Below are 21305 nucleotides of genomic sequence, written 5' to 3'. Positions count from 1 at the left end.
CACACACACACGAAGGTGAGTACACACACCCACACACACGAAGGTGAGTATACACACCCACACACACACGAAGGTGAGTACACACACCCACACACACACGAAGGTGAGTACACACACCCACACACACGAAGGTGAGTATACACACCCACACACACGAAGGTGAGTATACACACCCACACACACACGAAGGTGAGTACACACACCCACACACACGAAGGTGAGTACACACACCCACACACACGAAGGTGAGTACACACACCCACACACACGAAGGTGAGTACACACACCCACACACACGAAGGTGAGTACACACACCCACACACACGAAGGTGAGTACACACACCCACACATACGAAGGTGAGTACACACACCCACACACACGAAGGTGAGTACACACACCCACACACACGAAGGTGAGTAGACACACGTAGACACACTGTCGACAATGGAGGTGTCTTGATGCTGGAGAAGGGCTCTTGATCCTTAGATAAGCTCTCATTATCTCCCCTTTGCAAGTACTGTATAGTCCCTCTGGGTTTAGCGTTTCTCCGGATATACATAATCACAGTAACTTGCCTAAATCAACACACTTGTGTGAGGAATTTATCAGGCAGTGTGTTCACCTGCACTGCTGACTTATGTATGTTCACCAGGTCCTGTATGTTCTCCAGGTCCTGTATGTTCTCCAGGTCTTGCATGTTCTCCAGGTCTTGTATGTTCTTCAGGTCTTGTATGTTCTCCAGGTCTTGTATGTTCTCCAGGTCTTGTATGTTCTTCAGGTCTTGTATGTTCTCCAGGTCTTGTATGTTCTCCAGGTCTTGTATGTTCTCCAGGTCCTGTATGTTCTCCAGGTCTTGTATGTTCTCCAGGTCCTGTATGTTCTCCAGGTCTTATATGTTCTCCAGGTCTTGCATGTTCTCCAGGTCTTGTACGTTCTTCAGGTCTTGTATGTTCTCCAGGTCTTGTATGTTCTCCAGATCTTGTATGTTCTCCAGGTCTTGTATGTTCTCCAGGTCTTGTATGTTCTTCAGGTCTTGTATGTTCTCCAGGTCTTGTATGTTCTCCAGGTCTTGTATGTTCTCCAGGTCTTGTATGTTCTCCAGGTCTTGCATGTTCTCCAGGTCTTGTATGTTCTCCATGTCTTGTATGTCCTTCAGGTCTTGTATGTTCTCCAGGTCTTGTATGTTCTCCAGGTCTTGTATGTTCTCCAGGTCTTGTATGTTCTCCAGGTCTTGCATGTTCACCAGGTCTTGTATGTTCTCCAGGTCTTGTATGTTCTCCAGGTCTTGTATGTTCTCCAGGTCTTGCATGTTCTCCAGGTCTTGTATGTTCTCCAGGTCTTGCATGTTCTCCAGGTCTTGTATGTTCTCCAGGTCTTGTATGTTCTTCAGGTATTGTATGTTCTCCAGGTCTTGCATGTTCTCCAGGTCTTGTATGTTCTCCAGGTCTTGCATGTTCTCCAGGTCTTGTATGTTCTCCAGGTCTTGTATGTTCTCCAGGTCTTGTATGTTCTTCAGGTCTTGTATGTTCTCCAGGTCTTGCATGTTCTCCAGGTCTTGTATGTTCTCCAGGTCTTGTATGATCTCCAGGTCTTGTATGTTCTCCAGGTCTTATATGTTCTCCAGGTCTTACATGTTCTCCAGGTCCTGTATGATCTCCAGGTCTTGTATGTTCTCCAGGTCTTGTATGTTCTCCAGGTCTTGCATGTTCTCCAGGTCTTGTATGTTCTCCAGGTCTTGTATGTTCTTCAGGTCTTGTATGTTCTCCAGGTCTTGTATGTTCTCCAGGTCTTGTATGTTCTTCAGGTCTTGTATGTTCTCCAGGTCTTGTATGTTCTCCAGGTCTTGTATGTTCTCCAGGTCCTGTATGTTCTCCAGGTCTTGTATGTTCTCCAGGTCCTGTATGTTCTCCAGGTCTTATATGTTCTCCAGGTCTTGCATGTTCTCCAGGTCTTGTACGTTCTTCAGGTCTTGTATGTTCTCCAGGTCTTGTATGTTCTCCAGATCTTGTATGTTCTCCAGGTCTTGTATGTTCTCCAGGTCTTGTATGTTCTTCAGGTCTTGTATGTTCTCCAGGTCTTGTATGTTCTCCAGGTCTTGTATGTTCTCCAGGTCTTGTATGTTCTCCAGGTCTTGCATGTTCTCCAGGTCTTGTATGTTCTCCATGTCTTGTATGTCCTTCAGGTCTTGTATGTTCTCCAGGTCTTGTATGTTCTCCAGGTCTTGTATGTTCTCCAGGTCTTGTATGTTCTCCAGGTCTTGCATGTTCTCCAGGTCTTGTATGTTCTCCAGGTCTTGTATGTTCTCCAGGTCTTGTATGTTCTCCAGGTCTTGCATGTTCTCCAGGTCTTGTATGTTCTCCAGGTCTTGCATGTTCTCCAGGTCTTGTATGTTCTCCAGGTCTTGTATGTTCTTCAGGTATTGTATGTTCTCCAGGTCTTGCATGTTCTCCAGGTCTTGTATGTTCTCCAGGTCTTGCATGTTCTCCAGGTCTTGTATGTTCTCCAGGTCTTGTATGTTCTCCAGGTCTTGTATGTTCTTCAGGTCTTGTATGTTCTCCAGGTCTTGCATGTTCTCCAGGTCTTGTATGTTCTCCAGGTCTTGTATGATCTCCAGGTCTTGTATGTTCTCCAGGTCTTATATGTTCTCCAGGTCTTACATGTTCTCCAGGTCCTGTATGATCTCCAGGTCTTGTATGTTCTCCAGGTCTTGTATGTTCTCCAGGTCTTGCATGTTCTCCAGGTCTTGTATGTTCTCCAGGTCTTGCATGTTCTCCAGGTCTTGTATGTTCTCCAGGTCTTGTATGTTCTCCAGGTCTTGTATGTTCTCCAGGTCTTATATGTTCTCCAGGTCTTATATGTTCTCCAGGTCCTGTATGTTCTCCAGGTCTTGTATGTTCTCCAGGTCTTGTATGTTCTCCAGGTCTTGCATGTTCTCCAGGTCTTGTATGTTCTCCAGGTCTTGCATGTTCTCCAGGTCTTGTATGTTCTCCAGGTCTTGTATGTTCTCCAGGTCTTGTATGTTCTCCAGGTCTTATATGTTCTCCAGGTCTTATATGTTCTCCAGGTCCTTTATGTTCTCCAGGTCTTGTATGTTCTCCAGGTATTGTATGTTCTCCAGGTCTTGTATGTTCTCCAGGTTCTGTATGTTCTCCAGGTCTTGTATGTTCTCCAGGTCTTATATGTTCTCCAGGTCCTGTATGTTCTCCAGGTCTTGTATGTTCTCCAGGTCTTGTATGTTCTCCAGGTCTTGTATATTCTCCAGGTCTTGAATGTTCTCCAGGTCTTGTATGTTTTAGAGGTCTTGCATGTTCTCCAGGTCTTGTATGTTCTCCAGGTCTTGCATGTTCTCCAGGTCTTGTATGTTCTCCAGGTCTTATATGTTCTCTAGGTCTTGTATGTTCTCCAGGTCTTGTATGTTCTCCAGGTCTTGTATGTTCTCCAGGTCTTGTATGTTCTCCAGGTCTTGTATGTTCTCCAGGTCTTGTATGTTCTCCAGGTCTTGTATGTTCTCCAGGTCTTGTATGTTCTCCAGGTCTTGCATGTTCTCCAGGTCTTGTATGTTCTCCAGGTCTTGTATGTTCTCCAGGTCTTGTATGTTCTCCAGGTATTGCATGTTCTCCAGGTCTTGTATGTTCTCCAGGTCTTGCATGTTCTCCAGGTCTTGTATGTTCTCCAGGTCTTGTATGTTCTCCAGGTCTTGTATGTTCTCCAGGTCTTGCATGTTCTCCAGGTCATGTATGTTCTCCAGGTCTTGTATGTTCTCCAGGTCTTATATGTTCTCCAGGTCTTGTATGTTCTCCAGGTCTTGCATGTTCTCCAGGTCTTGTATGTTCTCCAGGTCTTGCATGTTCTCCAGGTCTTGTATGTTCTCCAGGTCTTGTATGTTCTCCAGGTCTTGCACGTTCTCCAGGTCTTGTATGTTCTCCAGGTCTTGTATGTTCTCCAGGTCCTGTATGTTCTCCAGGTCCTGTATGTTCTCCAGGTCTTGTATGTTCTCCAGGTCTTGAATGTTCTCCAGGTCCTGTATGTTCTCCAGGTCTTGTATGTTCTCCAGGTCCTGTATGTTCTCCAGGTCCTGTATGTTCTCCAGGACTTGTATGTTCTCCAGGTCTTGTATGTTCTCCAGTCTTGTATGTTCTCCAGGTCTTGTATGTTCTTCAGGTCTTGCATGTTCTCCAGGTCTTGTATGCTCCCCAGGTCCTGTATGTTCTCCAGGTCCTGTATGTTCTCCAGGTCTTGTATGTTCTCCAGGTCTTGTATGTTCTCCAGGTCTTGTATGTTCTCCAGGTCTTGTATGTTCTCCAGGTCTTGTATGTTCATCAGGTCTTGTATGTTCTCCAGGTCTTGTATGTTCCCCAGGTCCTGTATGTTCTCCAGGTCTTGTATGTTCACCAGGTCTTGCATGTTCTACAGGTCTTGTATGTTCCCCAGGTCCTATATGTTCTCCAGGTCTTGTATGTTCTCCAGGTCCTGTATGTTCTCCACGTCTTGTATGTTCTCCAGGTCTTGCATGTTCTCCAGGTCTTGTATGTTCTCCAGGTATTGTATGCTCTCCAGGTCTTGTATGTTCACGAGGTCCTGTATGTTCTCCAGGTCTTGTATGTTCACCAGGTCTTGCATATTCTACAGGTCTTGTATGTTCCCCAGGTCTTGTATGTTCTCCAGGTCTTGTATGTTCTCCAGGTCTTGTATGTTCTCCAGGTCTTGTATGTTCTCCAGGTCTTGTATGTTCTCCAGGTCTTGTATGTTCTCCAGGTCTTGTGTGTTCTCCAGGTCCTGTATGTTCTCCAGGTCTTGTATGTTCTCCAGGTCCTATATGTTCTCGAGGTCCAGTATGTTCTCCAGGTCTTTTATGTTCTCCAGGTCCTGTATGTTCTCCAGGTCCTGTATGTTCTCCAGGTCTTGTATGTTCTCCAGGTCTTGTATGTTCTCCAGGTCTTGTATGTTCTTCAGGTCTTGTATGTTCTCCAGGTCTTGCATGTTCTCCAGGTCTTGTATGTTCTCCAGGTATTGTATGTTCCCCAGGTTCTGTATGTTCTCCAGGTCTTGTATGTTCACCAGGTCTTGCATGTTCTACAAGTCATGTATGTTCTCCAGGTCTTGTATGTTCTCCAGGTCTTGTATGTTCTCCAGGTCCTGTATGTTCTCCAGGTGTTGTATGTTCTCCAGGTCCTGTATGTTCTCCAGGTCCAGTATGTTCTCCAGGTCTTGTATGTTCTCCAGGTCCTGTATGTTCTCCAGGTCCTGTATGTTCTCCAGGTCCTGTATGTTCTCCAGGTCCAGTATGTTCTCCAGGTCTTGTATGTTCTCCAGGTCTTGTATGTTCTTCAGGTCTTGTATGTTCTCCAGGTCTTGTATGTTCTCCAGGTCTTGTATGTTCTCCAGGTCTTGTATGTTCTCCAGGTCTTGTATGTTCTCCAGGTCTTGTATGTTCTCCAGGTCTTGTATGTTCTCCAGGTCTTGTATGTTCTCCAGGTCTTGTATGTTCTCCAGGTCTTGTACGTTCTCCAGGTCTTGCATGTTCTCCAGGTCTTGTATATTCTCCAGGTCTTGTATGTTCTCCAGGTCTTGTATGTTCTCCAGGTCCTGTATGTTCTCCAGGTCTTGTATGTTCTCCAGGTCTTGTATGTTCTCCAGGTCTTGTATGTTCTCCAGGTCTTGTATGTTCTCCAGGTCCTGTATGTTCTCCAGGTCTTGTATGTTCTCCAGGTCTTGTATGTTCTCCAGGTCATGTATGTTCTCCAGGTCTTGTATGTTCTCCAGGTCTTGTATGTTCTCCAGGTCTTGTATGTTCTACAGGTCTTGTATGTTCCCAGGTCCTGTATGTTCTCCAGGTCTTGTATGTTCTCCAGGTCTTGTATGTTTTCCAGGTCTTGTATGTTCTCCAGGTCTTGTATGTTCTCCATGTCTTGTATGTTCTCCAGGTCTTGTATGTACTCCAGGTCTTGTATGTTCTCCAAGTCTTGTATGTTCTCCAGGTCTTGTATGTTCTCCAGGTCTTGTATGTTCTCCAGGTCTTGTATGTTCTCCAGGTCTTGTATGTTCTCCAGGTCTTGTATGTTCTCCAGGTCTTGTATGTTCTCCAGGTCTTGCATGTTCTCCAGGTCTTGTATGTTCTCCAGGTCTTGTATGTTCTCCAGGTCTTGTATGTTCTCCAGGTCTTGTATATTCTCCAGGTCTTGCATGTTCTCCAGGTCTTGTATGTTCTCCAGGTCTTGTATGTTCTCCAGGTCTTGTATGTTCTCCAGGTCTTGTATGTTCTCCAGGTCTTGTATGTTCTCCAGGTCCTGTATGTTCTCCAGGTGTTGTATGTTCTTCAGGTCCTGTATGTTCTCCAGGTCCAGTATGTTCTCCAGGTCTTGTATGTTCTCCAGGTCCTGTATGTTCTCCAGGTCCTGTATGTTCTCCAGGTCTTGTATGTTCTCCAGGTATTGTATGTTCTCCAGGTCTGGTATGTTCTCCAGGTCCAGTATGTTCTCCAGGTCTTGTATGTTTTCGAGGTCCTGTATGTTCTCCAGGTCCTGCATGTTCTCCAGGTCTTGTATGTTCTCCAGGTCTTGTATGTTCTCCAGGTCTTGTATGTTCTCCAGATCTTGTATGTTCTTCAGGTCTTGTATGTTCTCCAGGTCCTGTATGTTCTCCAGGTCTTGTATGTTCTCCAGGAGCAGCATGTTCTCCAGGTCTTGTATGTTCTCCAGGTCCTGTATGTTCTCCAGGTCTTGTATGTTCTCCAGGTCCTGTATGTTCTCCAGGTCTTGTATGTTCTCCAGGTCTTGTATGTTCTCCAGGTCTAGTATGTTCTCCAGGTCTTGTTTGTTCTTCAGGTCTTGTATGTTCTCCAGGTCTTGTATGTTCTTCAGGTCTTGTATGTTCTCCAGGTCTTGTATGTTCTCCAGGTCTTGTATGTTCTCCAGGTCTTGTATGTTCTCCAGGTCTTGTATGTTCTCTAGGTCTTGTATGTTCTCCAGGTCTTGTATGTTCTCCAGGTCTTGTATGTTCTCCAGGTCTTGTATGTTCTCCAGGTCCTGTATGTTCTCCAGGTCTTGTATGTTCTCAAGGTCTAGCATGTTCTCCAGGTCTTGCATGTTCTCGAGCTCTTGCATGTTCACCAGGTCTTGAATGTTCTCCAGGTCTTGTATGTTCTCCAGGTCCTGCATGTTCTCCAGGTCTTGTATGTTCTCCAGGTCCTGTATGTTCTCCAGGTCCTGCATGTTCTCCAGGTCTTGTATGTTCTCCAGGTCTTGTATGTTCTCCAGGTCCTGCATGTTCTCCCGGTCTTGTATGTTCTCCAGGTCTTGTATGTTCTCCAGGTCTTGCATGTTCACCAGGTATTGCATGTACACCAGGTCTTGCATGTTCACTATGTCTTGCATGTTCACCAGGTCTTGCATGTTCACCAGGTCTTACATGTTCTCCAGGTCTTGCATGTTCACCAGGTCCTGTGTTCCCCAGGTCTTGTATGTTCTCCAGGTCTAGCATGTTCTCCAGGTCTTGCATGTTCTCAAGGTCTTGCATGTTCACCAGGTCTTTAATGTTCTCCAGGTGTTGTATGTTCTCCAGATCCTGCATGTTCTCCAGGTCTTGTATGTTCTCCAGGTCTTGTATGTTCTCCAGGTCCTGCATGTTCTCCAGTTCTTGTATGTTCTCCAGGTCTTGTATGTTCTCCAGGTCTTGCATGTTCTCCAGGTCCTGCATGTTCTCCAGGTCTTGCATGTTCACCAGGTCTTGCATGTTCACCAGGTCTTGCATGTTCTGCAGGTCTTGCATGTTCACCAGGTCTTGCATGTTCACCAGGTTTGCATGTTCACCAGGTCTTGCATGTTCGCCAGGTCTTGCATGTTCACCAGGTCTTGCATGTTCACCAGGTCTTGCATGTTCACCAGGTTTGCATGTTCACCAGGTCTTGCATGTTCGTCAGGTCTTGCATGTTCACCAGGTCTTGCATGTTCACCAGGTTTGCATGTTCACCAGGCCTTGCATGTTCACGAGGCCTTGCATGTTCGCCAGGTCTTGCATGTTTACCAGGTCTTGCATGTTCGCCAGGTCTTGCATGTTCACCAGGTCTTGCATGTTCACCAGGTCTTGCATGTTCACCAGGTCTTGCATGTTCACCAGGTCTTGCATGTTCACCAGGTCTTGCATGTTCACCAGGTCTTGCATGTTCACTATGTCTTGCATGTTCACCAGGTCTTACATGCTCACCAGGTCTTGCATGTTCACCAGGTCTTGCATGTTCACCAGGTCTTGCATGTTCACCAGGTCTTGCATGTTAACCAGGTCTTGCATGTTCACCAGGTCTTGCATGTTCACCAGGTCTTGCATGTTCACCAGGTCTTGCATGGTCACTATGTCTTGCATGTTCACCAGGTCTTACATGTTCACCAGGTCTTGCATGTTCACCAGGTCTTGCATGTTCACCAGGTCTTGCATGTTCACCAGGTCTTGCATGTTCACCAGGTCTTGCATGTTCACCAGGTCTTGCATGGTCACTATGTCTTGCATGTTCACCAGGTCTTACATGTTCACCAGGTCTTGCATGTTCACCAGGTCTTGCATGTTCACTATGTCTTGCATGTTCACCAGGTCTTACATGCTCACCAGGTCTTGCATGTTCACCAGGTCTTGCATGTTCACCAGGTCTTGCATGTTCACCAGGTCTTGCATGTTCACCAGGTCTTGCATGTTCACCAGGTCTTGCATGTTCACCAGGTCTTGCATGTTCACCAGGTCTTGCATGGTCACTATGTCTTGCATGTTCACCAGGTCTTACATGTTCACCAGGTCTTGCATGTTCACCAGGTCTTGCATGTTCACCAGGTCTTGCATGTTCACCAGGTCTTGCATGTTCACCAGGTCTTGCATGTTCACCAGGTCTTGCATGGTCACCAGGTCTTGCATGTTCACCAGGTCTTGCATGTTCACCAGGTCTTGCATGTTCACCAGGTCTTGCATGTTCACCAGGTCTTGCATGTTCACCAGGTCTTGCATGTTCACCAGGTCTTGCATGTTCACCAGGTCTTGCATGGTCACTATGTCTTGCATGTTCACCAGGTCTTACATGTTCACCAGGTCTTGCATGTTCACCAGGTCTTGCATGTTCACCAGGTCTTGCATGTTCACCAGGTCTTGCATGTTCACCAGGTCTTGCATGTTCACCAGGTCTTGCATGGTCACCAGGTCTTGCATGTTCACCAGGTCTTGCATGTTCACCAGGTCTTGCATGTTCACCAGGTCTTGCATGCTCGCCAGGTCTTGCATGTTCACCAGGTCTTGCATGTTCACCAGGTCTTGCATGCTCGCCAGGTCTTGCATGTTCACCAGGTCTTGCATGTTCACCAGGTCTTGCATGTTCACCAGGTCTTGCATGTTCACCAGGTCTTGCATGCTCGCCAGGTCTTGCATGTTCACCAGGTCTTGCATGTTCACCAGGTCTTGCATGTTCACCAGGTCTTGCATGTTCACCAGGTCTTGCATGCTCGCCAGGTCTTGCATGTTCACCAGGTCTTGCATGTTCACCAGGTCTTGCATGCTCGCCAGGTCTTGCATGTTCACCAGGTCTTGCATGCTCGCCAGGTCTTGCATGTTCACCAGGTCTTGCATGTTCACCAGGTCTTGCATGTTCACCAGGTCTTACATGTTCACCAGGTCTTGCATGCTCGCCAGGTCTTGCATGTTCACCAGGTCTTGCATGTTCACCAGGTCTTACATGTTCACCAGGTCTTGCATGTTCACCAGGTCTTACATGTTCACCAGGTCTTGCATGCTCGCCAGGTCTTGCATGTTCACCAGGTCTTGCATGCTCGCCAGGTCTTGCATGTTCACCAGGTCTTGCATGTTCACCAGGTCTTGCATGTTCACCAGGTCTTGCATGTTCACCAGGTCTTGCATGCTCGCCAGGTCTTGCATGTTCACCAGGTCTTGCATGTTCACCAGGTCTTGCATGCTCGCCAGGTCCTGCATGTTCACCAGGTCTTGCATGCTCGCCAGGTCTTGCATGTTCACCAGGTCTTGCATGTTCACCAGGTCTTGCATGTTCACCAGGTCTTACATGTTCACCAGGTCTTGCATGCTCGCCAGGTCTTGCATGTTCACCAGGTCTTGCATGTTCACCAGGTCTTACATGTTCACCAGGTCTTGCATGTTCACCAGGTCTTACATGTTCACCAGGTCTTGCATGCTCGCCAGGTCTTGCATGTTCACCAGGTCTTGCATGCTCGCCAGGTCTTGCATGTTCACCAGGTCTTGCATGTTCACCAGGTCTTGCATGTTCACCAGGTCTTGCATGTTCACCAGGTCTTGCATGCTCGCCAGGTCTTGCATGTTCACCAGGTCTTGCATGTTCACCAGGTCTTGCATGCTCGCCAGGTCTTGCATGTTCACCAGGTCTTGCATGCTCGCCAGGTCTTGCATGTTCACCAGGTCTTGCATGTTCACCAGGTCTTGCATGTTCACCAGGTCTTACATGTTCACCAGGTCTTGCATGCTCGCCAGGTCTTGCATGTTCACCAGGTCTTGCATGTTCACCAGGTCTTACATGTTCACCAGGTCTTGCATGTTCACCAGGTCTTGCATTTTCACCAGGATGTGATCAAGTGTGGTGTCTAAGTTAGACTCTTCTGTTAATAAGCTTTCTATACTGTTTGTGTTCTTTGCCCTTCACTGTGAGGGTATTCTGAAAGACCTGTACCCGACCGGTAAATAGCAAAATACCACTAACTCTCTTAGCTATCAAAATGTTGAGGCCTAGTCATTGGACCCAGTATGTATATCAGGTGACAAATGCCTATAGGAGTGACATGGGATGACTACTGCTAACACGATGGATTCAGTGTAAACAGTGAAGGTAACAAGAACTCACCTAGCAGAGCGCGTGTCTAGTTCCATGGTGACAGCCTGGCGGGTGCCACAGCCGGAGAAGTAGAGGTGCTTGCCATGGCTGTAGGGTGCCAGGGAGCTGCAGCCTAGACCTACGCCGCCTCCGGTCACCAGGGCCCAGTTAGCGGCTACACCATTCTCGAAGCCGTCCACCAGGCTGGTAGGCAGGGGCGTGGTGCGGGAAGGTACAGGCTCACACGACTCTCCTGGTGTGGGGAAGGTACAGGGTGTAATGCACAAGCACCATTGTTTCTGGGCACGACGGTATATACACCCTGAGGTTTACATAACTCAAACTCAATACACACACACACACACACACACACACACACACACACACACACACACACACACACACACACACACACACACACACACACACACACACACATATATATATATATATATATATATATATATATATATATATATATATATATATATATATATATTTATCACACTGGCCGATTCCCACCAAGGCAGGGTGGCCCGAAAAAAAAAAACTTTCACCATCATTCACTCCATCACTGTCTTGCCAGAAGGGTGCTTTACACCATAGTTTTTAAACTGCAACATTGACACCCCTCCTTCAGAGTGCAGGCACTGTACTTCCCATATATATATATATATATATATATATATATATATATATATATATATATATATATATATATATATATATATATATAGATGTATATTGATGTGTTGCCAGACAGGTATCATCAATGGTTATTTTATTATTTCATATATATCTGGTATAGGGCAAGACGGGTTTAGAGCAGGTCGCTCCTGCCTGTCCCAGCTACTGGACCACTATAACAAGGTTATGGATGTTGTAGAGGATAAATAAAGTACAGATGAAGTATACACAGACTTTGCAAAAGCTTTCGACAAGTGTGACCATGGTGTAATAGCACACAAAATGCGTGATAAAGGAATAACGGGAAAAGTTGGTAGATGGATCTACAACTTCCTGACAAATAGAACACAAAGAGTAATAGTAAACAGAGTAAAGTCCCAGGCAGCCATGGTATAACACTCTGTTCCACAAGGCACAGTACTTGCTCCCATTCTATTCCTCATCCTCATTCTGACATAGAGATGTAAGCCACAGTTCCGTGTCTTCCTTTGCGGATGACACCCGGATCACCATGGCAGTGACCTCCATCGAAGACACTGCGAGACTCCAAGCGGACATGAACCAAATCTTCGAATGTGTCACTCAAAACAATATAAAGTTCAACGATCAGAATTTTCAACTTCTCAGATATGGAAAACTTGAAGAAATTAAAAATGTGTCAGGGTATACCGCAATTCTAACCATACTATAGAGCGGAAAAGTAATGTGAAGGACCTGGGAGTGATAATGTCAGGGGATCTCGCCTTCAAAGACCACAACAATGTATCTACCTCATCCGCTAGGAAAATGATAGGATGGATAATGAGAACCTTCAAAACTAGGGACGCCAAGCCCATGATGATTCTCTTCAAATCGCTTGTGCTCTCTAGGCTGGAATACTGCTGTACACTAACTGTTCCCTTCAAGGCTGGCGACATTGCAGACCTGGAGAGTGTACAAAGAACTTTCACAGCACACATAAGTGCGATAAGGCACCTAAACTACTGGGAACAGTTGAAAGTCTTTGATCTGTATTCCCTGGAACGCAGGCGAGAGAGATACATGATAATATACACTTGAAAGGTCCTGGAGGGATTGGTACCAAACTTGCACACGAAAATCACTCCCTATTAAAGCAAAAGACTCGGCAGGAGATGCAACATTCCCACGATGAACAGCAGAGGCGCCACGAGTGCACTGAGAGACAACACAATAAGTGTCCGGGTCCCAAGACTGTTCAACTGCCTCCCAGCATAAGGGGGATTACCAATAGACCCCTGGCTGTTTTCAACAGGGCACTGAACAGGCACCTAAAGTCAGTACCTGACAAACCGGGCTGTGGTTCGTACGTCAGCTTGCGTGCAGCCAGCAGTAACAGCCTGGTTGATCAGACCCTGATCCACCATGAGGCCTGGTCTCAGACCGGGCAGCGGGGGCGTTGACCCCCGAAACCCTCTCCAAGTAAACTCCAGGTAATAGCAACTTGTCGGTACTATATACCACCGATACAACCCACTTCTTATAGATTCTAATGAACACAGCATATCTTCCTTGTGTGTTGAGAGCAACAACGCATGCACACGTGGAGGGTATATATATATATATATATATATATATATATATATATATATATATATATATATATATATATATATATATATATATATATATATATATATATATATATATATATATATATACGTATATGCAACAAAATCACAGTAAACAGGTGATATCAGAATATGCAAAATAACCACTGTGAAAGAATAGTGAAATTCCAAGCGCTTTCGTGACTTTTCACTTCATCAAGGAACTATAAAAATATTACATCAAAGGAAGGCATATAGAGGTTCAAGACTACACCTCACCATCACATCCCAAAACAGAGAAACACCTGACGCGTGACGACACCCGACTCATAAGAAAGGAGGAACACTGCAGCAGGCCCGCTGGCCCATACTAGGCAGGTCCTCGCAATCCATCCCACTAACAAAATATTTGGCCAACCCTAGTACTCCACCCAAGAATTAAGATTTATTATCTGTTTAATGTATTATTAAATTCTTCCTAAATTTTATTAATTATAAATGAATCTAATATATATAAAGTTGTATCAAGCAAGTCCATGGTCGACAGGAATATAATTGAATCGTGTTTCACAAAAAGCAGTTTTGAAAATAATCTGAATATTTCCTTTGGTTTATATAAATTAGATCCATTTATAATTAATAGAATTTGGGAAGAATTTAATAATACATTAAACAAAAAATAAATCTTCATTCTTGAGTAGAGTTCTAGGGTTGGGCAAACATTTTGTTAGTGGGATGGATTGCGAGGACCTGCCTACTATGGGCCAACAGGCCTGCTGTTCCTCCTTTGTTAGAGGTTCCCTCTAACAAAAGTTGTAGAATGCATTTCAAGACTGCAGGAGTGTCTCCAGGTGATAACTTCTAAGAGCCTCTTTTGTCTTTCTTCCAACCTATGGTTATAGTAATACCGATGATGAAGACTGAGACATTCATGCAACATATGGGAATCTTTATTCAGGAAACGTGTCACCACACAGCGGTTTCATCAGTTCAATACAAAGCAGAAAGGTGTAAGGAGAGAAGGAGTTTGAGGTAATCAGTCCCTCAGCCTGGAGTCGATGTGTCTGCTGAAGGAACGTCATGAGGTTTCCAACTTGTAGTGTTGATGTGTCTGCTGAAGGAGCGTCTTGAGGCTTCCAACTTGTAGTGTTGATGTGTCTGCTGAAGGAGCATCTTGAGGCCTCCAACTTGTAGTGTTGATGTGTCTGCTGAAGGAGCGTCTTGAGGCCTCCAACTTGTAGTGTTGATGTGTCTGCTGAAGGAGCGTCTTGAGGCTTCCAACTTGTAGTGTTGATGTGTCTGCTGAAGGAGCGTCTTGAGGCTTCCAACTTGTAGTGTTGATGTGTCTGCTGAAGGAGCGTCTTGAGGCCTCCAACTTGTAGTGTTGATGTGTCTGCTGAAGGAGCGTCTTGAAGCCTCCAACTTGTAGTGTTGATGTGTCTGCTGAAGGAGCATCTTGAGGCCTCCAACTTGTAGTGTTGATGTGTCTGCTGAAGGAGCGTCTTGAAGCCTCCAACTTGTAGTGTTGATGTGTCTGCTGAAGGAGCGTCTTGAAGCCTCCAACTTGTAGTGTTGATGTGTCTGCTGAAGGAGCGTCTTGAGGCTTCCAACTTGTAGTGTTGATGTGTCTGTTGAAGGAGCGTCTTGAGGCTTCCAACTTGTAGTGTTGATGTGTCTGCTGAAGGAGCATCTTGAGGCCTCCAACTTGTAGTGTTGATGTGTCTGCTGAAGGAGCGTCTTGAAGCTTCCAACTTGTAGTGTTGATGTGTCTGCTGAAGGAGCATCTTGAGGCCTCCAACTTGTAGTGTTGATGTGTCTGCTGAAGGAGCGTCTTGAGGCTTCCAACTTGTAGTGTTGATGTGTCTGCTGAAGGAGCATCTTGAGGCCTCCAACTTGTAGTGTTGATGTGTCTGCTGAAGGAGCGTCTTGAGGCTTCCAACTTGTAGTGTTGATGTGTCTGCTGAAGGAGCATCTTGAAGCCTCCAACTTGTAGTGTTGATGTGTCTGCTGAAGGAGCGTCTTGAAGCCTCCAACTTGTAGTGTTGATGTGTCTGCTGAAGGAGCGTCTTGAGGCTTCCAACTTGTAGTGTTGATGTGTCTGCTGAAGGAGCGTCTTGAGGCTTCCAACTTGTAGTGTTGATGTGTCTGCTGAACGAGGGTCTTGAGGCTTCCAACTTGTAGTGTTGATGTGTCTGCTGAAGGAGCGTCTTGAGGCTTCCAACTTGTAGTGTTGATGTGTCTGCTGAAGGAGCATCTTGAGGCCTCCAACTTGTAGTGTTGATGTGTCTGCTGAAGGAGCATCTTGAGGCTTCCAACTTGTAGTGTTGATGTGACTGTTGAAGGAGCGTCTTGAGGCTTCCAACTTGTAGTGTTGATGTGTCTGCTGAAGGAGCGTCTTGAGGCTTCCAACTTGTAATGTTGATGTGTCTGCTGAAGGAGCGTCTTGAGGCTTCCAACTTGTAGTGTTGATGTGTCTGCTGAAGGAGCGTCTTGAGGCTTCCAACTTGTAGTGTTGATGTGTCTGCAGAAGGAGCGTCTTGAAGCTTCCAACTTGTAGTGTTTATGTGTCTGCTGAAGGAGCATCTTGAGGCTTCCAACTTGTAGTGTTGATGTGTCTGCTGAAGGAGCGTCTTGAGGCTTCCAACTGTTAGTGCTGATGTGTCTCCTGAAGGAGCGTCTTGAAGCTTCCAACTTGTAGTGTTGATGTGTGTGCTGAAGGAGCGTCTTGAGGCTTCCAACTTGTAGTGTTGATGTGTCTGCTGAAGGAACGTCTTGAGGCTTCCAACTTGGAGTGTTGATGTGTCTGCTGAAGGAGCGTCTTGAAGCTTCCAACTTGTAGTGCTGATGTGTCTGCTGAAGGAGCGTCTTGAAGCTTCCAACTTGTAGTGTTGATGTGTCTGCTGAAGGAGCATCTTGAGGCTTCCAACTTGTAGTGTTGATGTGTCTGCTGAAGGAGCGTCTTGAGGCTTCCAACTTGTAGTGTTGATGTGTCTGCTGAAGGAGCGTCTTGAGGCTTCCAACTTGTAGTGTTGATGTGTCTGCTGAAGGAGCGTCTTGAAGCTTCCAACTTGTAGTGTTGATGTGTCTGCTGAAGGAGCGTCTGGAGGCTTCCAACTTGGAGTGCTGATGTGTCTGCTGAAGGAGCGTCTTGAAGCTTCCAACTTGTAGTGTTGATGTGTCTGCTGAAGGAGCGTCTTGAAGCTTCCAACTTGTAGTGTTGATGTGTCTGCTGAAGGAGCGTCTTGAGGCTTCCAAATTGGAGTGTTGATGTGTCTGCTGAAGGAGCGTCTTGAAGCTTCCAACTTGTAGTGTTGATGTGTCTGCTGAAGGAGCGTCTTGAGGCTTCCAACTTGTAGTGTTGATGTGTCTGCTGAAGGAGCGTCTTGAAGCTTCCAACTTGTAGTGTTGATGTGTCTGCTGAAGGAGCGTCTTGAGGCTTCCAACTTGGAGTGTTGATGTGTCTGCTGAAGGAGCGTCTTGAAGCTTCTAACTTGTAGTGTTGATGTGTCTGCTGAAGGAGCGTCTTGAAGCTTCCAACTTGTAGTGTTGATGTGTCTGCTGAAGGAGCGTCTTGAGGCTTCCAACTTGGAGTGTTGATGTGTCTGCTGAAGGAGCGTCTTGAGGCTTCCAACTTGTAGTGTTGATGTGTCTGCTGAAGGAGCATCTTGAGGCTTCCAACTTGTAGTGTTGATGTGTCTGCTGAAGGAGCGTCTTGAGGCTTCCAACTTGTAGTGTTGATGTGTCTGCTGAAGGAGCGTCTTGAGGCTTCCAACTTGTAGTGTTGATGTGTCTGCTGAAGGAGCGTCTTGAAGCTTCCAACTTATAGTGTTGATGTGTCTGCTGAAGGAGCGTCTTGAGGCTTCCAACTTGTAGTGTTGATGTGTCTGCTGAAGAAGCCTCTTGAAGCTTCCAACTTGTAGTGTTGATGTGTCTGCTGAAGGAGCGTCTTGAGGCTTCCAACTTGTAGTGTTGATGTGTCTGCTGAAGGAGCCTCTTGAAGCTTCCAACTTGTAGTGTTGATGTGTCTGCTGAAGGAGCATCTTGAGGCTTCCAACTTGTAGTGTTGATGTGTCTGCTGAAGGAGCGTCTTGAGGCTTCCAACTTGTAGTGTTGATGTGTCTGCTGAAGGAGCCTCTTGAAGCTTCCAACTTGTAGTGTTGATGTGTCTGCTGAAGGAGCATCTTGAAGCTTCCAACTTGTAGTGTTGATGTGTCTGCTGAAGGAGCATCTTGAGGCTTCCAACTTGTAGTGTTGATGTGTCTGCTGAAGGAGCGTCTTGAGGCTTCCAACTTGTAGTGTTGATGTGTCTGCTGAAGGAGCGTCTTGAGGCTTCCAACTTGTAGTGTTGATGTGTCTGCAGAAGGAGCGTCTTGAAGCTTCCAACTTGAAGTGTTGATGTGTCTGCTGAAGGAGCGTCTTGAGGCTTCCAACTTGTAATGTTGATGTGTCTGCTGAAGGAGCGTCTTGAGGCTTCCAACTTGTAGTGTTGATGTGTCTGCTGAAGGAGCGTCTTGAGGATTCCAACTTGTAGTGTTGATGTGTCAGCTGAAGGAGCGTCTTGAGGCTTCCAACTTGTAGTGTTGATGTGTCTGCTGAAGGAGCTTCTTGAGGCTTCCAACTTGTAGTGTTGATGTGTCTGCTGAAGGAGCGTCTTGAAGCTTCCAACTTGAAGTGTTGATGTGTCTGCTGAAGGAGCGTCTTGAGGCTTCCAACTTGTAGTGTTGATATGTCTGCTGAAGGAGCGTCTTGAGGCTTCCAACTTGTAGTGTTGATGTGTCTGCTGAAGGAGCGTCTTGAGGCTTCCAACTTGTAATGTTGATGTGTCTGCTGAAGGAGCGTCTTGAGGCTTCCAACTTGTAGTGTTGATGTGTCTGCTGAAGGAGCGTCTTGAGGCTTCCAACTTGTAGTGTTGATGTGTCAGCTGAAGGAGCGTCTTGAGGCTTCCAACTTGTAGTGTTGATGTGTCTGCTGAAGGAGCGTCTTGAAGCTTCCAACTTGTAGTGTTGATGTGCTGCTGAAGGAGCGTCTTGAAGCTTCCAACTTGTAGTGTTGATGTGTCTGCTGAAGGAGCGTCTTGAGGCTTCCAACTTGTAGTGTTGATGTGTCTGCTGAAGGAGCGTCTTGAAGCTTCCAACTTGTAGTGTTGATGCGTCTGCTGAAGGAGCGTCTTGAAGCTTCCAACTTGTAGTGTTGATGTGTCTGCTGAAGGAGCGTCTTGAGGCTTCCAACTTGTAGTGTTGATGTGTCTGCTGAAGGAGCGTCTTGAAGCTTCCAACTTGTAGTGTTGATGTGTCTGCTGAAGGAGCGTCTTGAAGCTTCCAACTTGTAGTGTTGATGTGTCTGCTGAAGGAGCGTCTTGAGGCTTCCAACTTGTAGTGTTGATGTGTCTGCTGAAGGAGCGTCTTGAGGCTTCCAACTTGTAGTGTTGATGTGTCTGCTGAAGGAGCGTCTTGAAGCTTCCAACTTGTAGTGTTGATGTGTCTGCTGAAGGAGCGTCTTGAAGCTTCCAACTTGTAGTGTTGATGTGTCTGCTGAAGGAGCGTCTTGAAGCTTCCAACTTGTAGTGTTGATGTGTCTGCTGAAGGAGCGTCTTGAGGCTTCCAACTTGTAGTGTTGATGTGTCTGCTGAAGGAGCGTCTTGAAGCTTCCAACTTGTAGTGTTGATGTGTCTGCTGAAGGAGCGTCTTGAAGCTTCCAACTTGTAGTGTTGATGTGTCTGCTGAAGGAGCGTCTTGAAGCTTCCAACTTGTAGTGTTGATGTGTCTGCTGAAGGAGCGTCTTGAAGCTTCCAACTTGTAGTGTTGATGTGTCTGCTGAAGGAGCGTCTTGAAGCTTCCAACTTGTTGTGTTGATGTGTCTGCTGAAGGAGCGTCTTGAAGCTTCCAACTTGTAGTGTTGATGTGTCTGCTGAAGGAGCGTCTTGAAGCTTCCAACTTGTAGTGTTGATGTGTCTGCTGAAGGAGCGTCTTGAAGCTTCCAACTTGTAGTGTTGATGTGTCTGCTGAAGGAGCGTCTTGAAGCTTCCAACTTGTTGTGTTGATGTGTCTGCTGAAGGAGCGTCTTGAAGCTTCCAACTTGTTGTGTTGATGTGTCTGCTGAAGGAGCGTCTTGAAGCTTCCAACTTGTTGTGTTGATGTGTCTGCTGAAGGAGCGTCTTGAAGCTTCCAACTTGTAGTGTTGATGTGCTGCTCTGATACGAGACTTCATCTGGATTTAATTAAGTTGAATAAGTTTTAATGTGCTTCTTTTAATAAAGAATTTAGTGTCCATCAAATACCAGATAATGTTTCTTCAGAGAGAAGTCACAATTTTTTATTTTATTGGGTTATCCTACGATAAATTTACATAATATACTTTTTATGCGCCCATTACATGTGTGCCCTCAAGACATTATAATTTTTTTATCTTATGTACTTAAAACATAAATAAAATATACTTTCTGCTCAATCTTAATTAAAGAAATGTTTGGGATCTTTTTTTTTACGTGGCAATGTTATTTGATTGTTTATGGAAGAATTTTGATAAACTAAAATACCGACTTTATGCAATAATTTCAGAATGTCTGGCGTGGCCTGGTGGTTAACGCTCTCGCTTCACACGGTGAGGGCCTGGGTTCGATTCCCAGCCAGAGTAGAAACATTGGACTTGTTTCTTTCCACCTGTTGTCTATGTTCCCCATCAGTAAAATGGGTACCTGGGTGTTAGTCGACTGGTGTGGGTCGCATCCTGGGACACTGACCTAAGGAGGCCTGGTCACAGACCGGGCCGCGGGGGCGTTGACCCCCGGAACTCTCTCCAGGTAAACACTCCCATCATCACATCTTGTTAATGTAACTTCTGTACTGCTCTAAACTTAATGTACTGATGTGTTTCAGGAGATCGGTCTCTCTGAGGTAACAAGAGATTGCCTTTCCAGTTTGGCTTTAATCTTTCAGAACTCTGGTGTTTCTTACTGGAAACGCTGAATAAGTTTTGGGCTGTGCATGGCCTAAATTATAATTTTTTTTAAATGGAAGGAACTGGGGTACTAGTTTCCATGTGATAACTTGTGAATGCTTCTTTGATTCACTTCAGATCTTCACGGCTAATATTTAACTGCATTCATTACAAACTTATGTCGCACTCTGCACTATTCCTGTCGCGTGCAGTGACGTATATGGGGCTGAGTTTATGCATTATGAGGAAGCCTTTCGTGAATAACACTGCCACCGTAATACATCTAGCTATAATAATAATAATAATAATAATAATAATAATAATAATAATAATAATAATAATAATAATAATAATAATTATTATTACTATTATTATTATTATTATTATTATTATTATTATTATTATAAATACAAGAGTTAAATCCTTACGGGTCATTCAGCAGGTGTGTCAGCTGTAAGACAGTACTCACCCAGGTAGCCAGGGTCACAGCGGCAGGAGCCTTGGAGACAGTCCCCTCGTCCGTGGCAGTGCTGGGGGCAGGGGTGACCCACGTACACGTCGTCCAGTGACCAAGGGGTCACTCTGCTACCTGGTCCACGCACCTCCTGCACCCACCGCAGCTGTGTCGTACTGGATACAACGTTATTACTTGTAATACATATTCTAAGTGTTATAATGCACACTAAGAGCTGAACCTCCGTGCTGGAGCTGCCGTCAATAAAAACACGAGCCTGGTACTGGTGATCACGGCCAGGTATTTGATCAACCAGGCTGTTTGATTACATACCTGGCGTACTAGCTACAATAGTCAAGAACAAATAACACATTATAATTGAGACAAACACAACTTAATTTTATAAGGTCAAGTACAGTCAGTATACAACTGTCCTGCCATTAATTGACATTCATAAACTACCTTAAATAAAACTCCTTGTTATGAAGGGCATTTAAAACAACCTTAAAAATAACTTATAACTAACAAAAATTACACAAGGATAGTTTACTAGAGACTTATGGGATGGAAGTTATAACTAGTTATAACATTTTGTAGCGGTAAATAGTGAGGTAGAACATATTTTCTGTTATTACATATGTTGAACATCAGTACAGGGAACCTAACACTCGGGACTCACTTCCAGGTTGCTGATAGTGTGAACATCAGTACAGGGAACCTAACACTCGGGACTCACTTCCAGGTTGCTGATAGTGTGAACATCAGTACAGGGAACCTAACACTCAGGACTCACTTCCAGGTTGTTGATAGTGTGAACATCAGTACAGGGAA

The 21305-nt window shown here is 45.5% G+C and overlaps 1 protein-coding gene across 1 annotated transcript in view; it reads right to left on the bottom strand.

Moving 5' to 3' along the window:
• The window catches only part of LOC128690364 (reelin), an 871665-nt gene that overhangs the window by 10368 nt on the left and 839992 nt on the right, over window positions 1–21305 (bottom strand). Inside the window, exons 63-64 of the mRNA XM_070089797.1 lie at window positions 20490–20650; window positions 10860–11082 (exon numbers count right to left, since the gene is read on the bottom strand). Coding sequence (XP_069945898.1) covers window positions 10860–11082; window positions 20490–20650 — 384 coding nt within the window. The remainder of the gene's footprint in view (window positions 1–10859; window positions 11083–20489; window positions 20651–21305) is intronic.

Source organism: Cherax quadricarinatus, chromosome 29 (genome assembly GCF_038502225.1).
Source record: "Cherax quadricarinatus isolate ZL_2023a chromosome 29, ASM3850222v1, whole genome shotgun sequence".
Taxonomy (NCBI): Eukaryota; Metazoa; Arthropoda; class Malacostraca; order Decapoda; family Parastacidae; genus Cherax; species Cherax quadricarinatus.
This window is presented reverse-complemented; position numbering and strand designations above follow the sequence as displayed.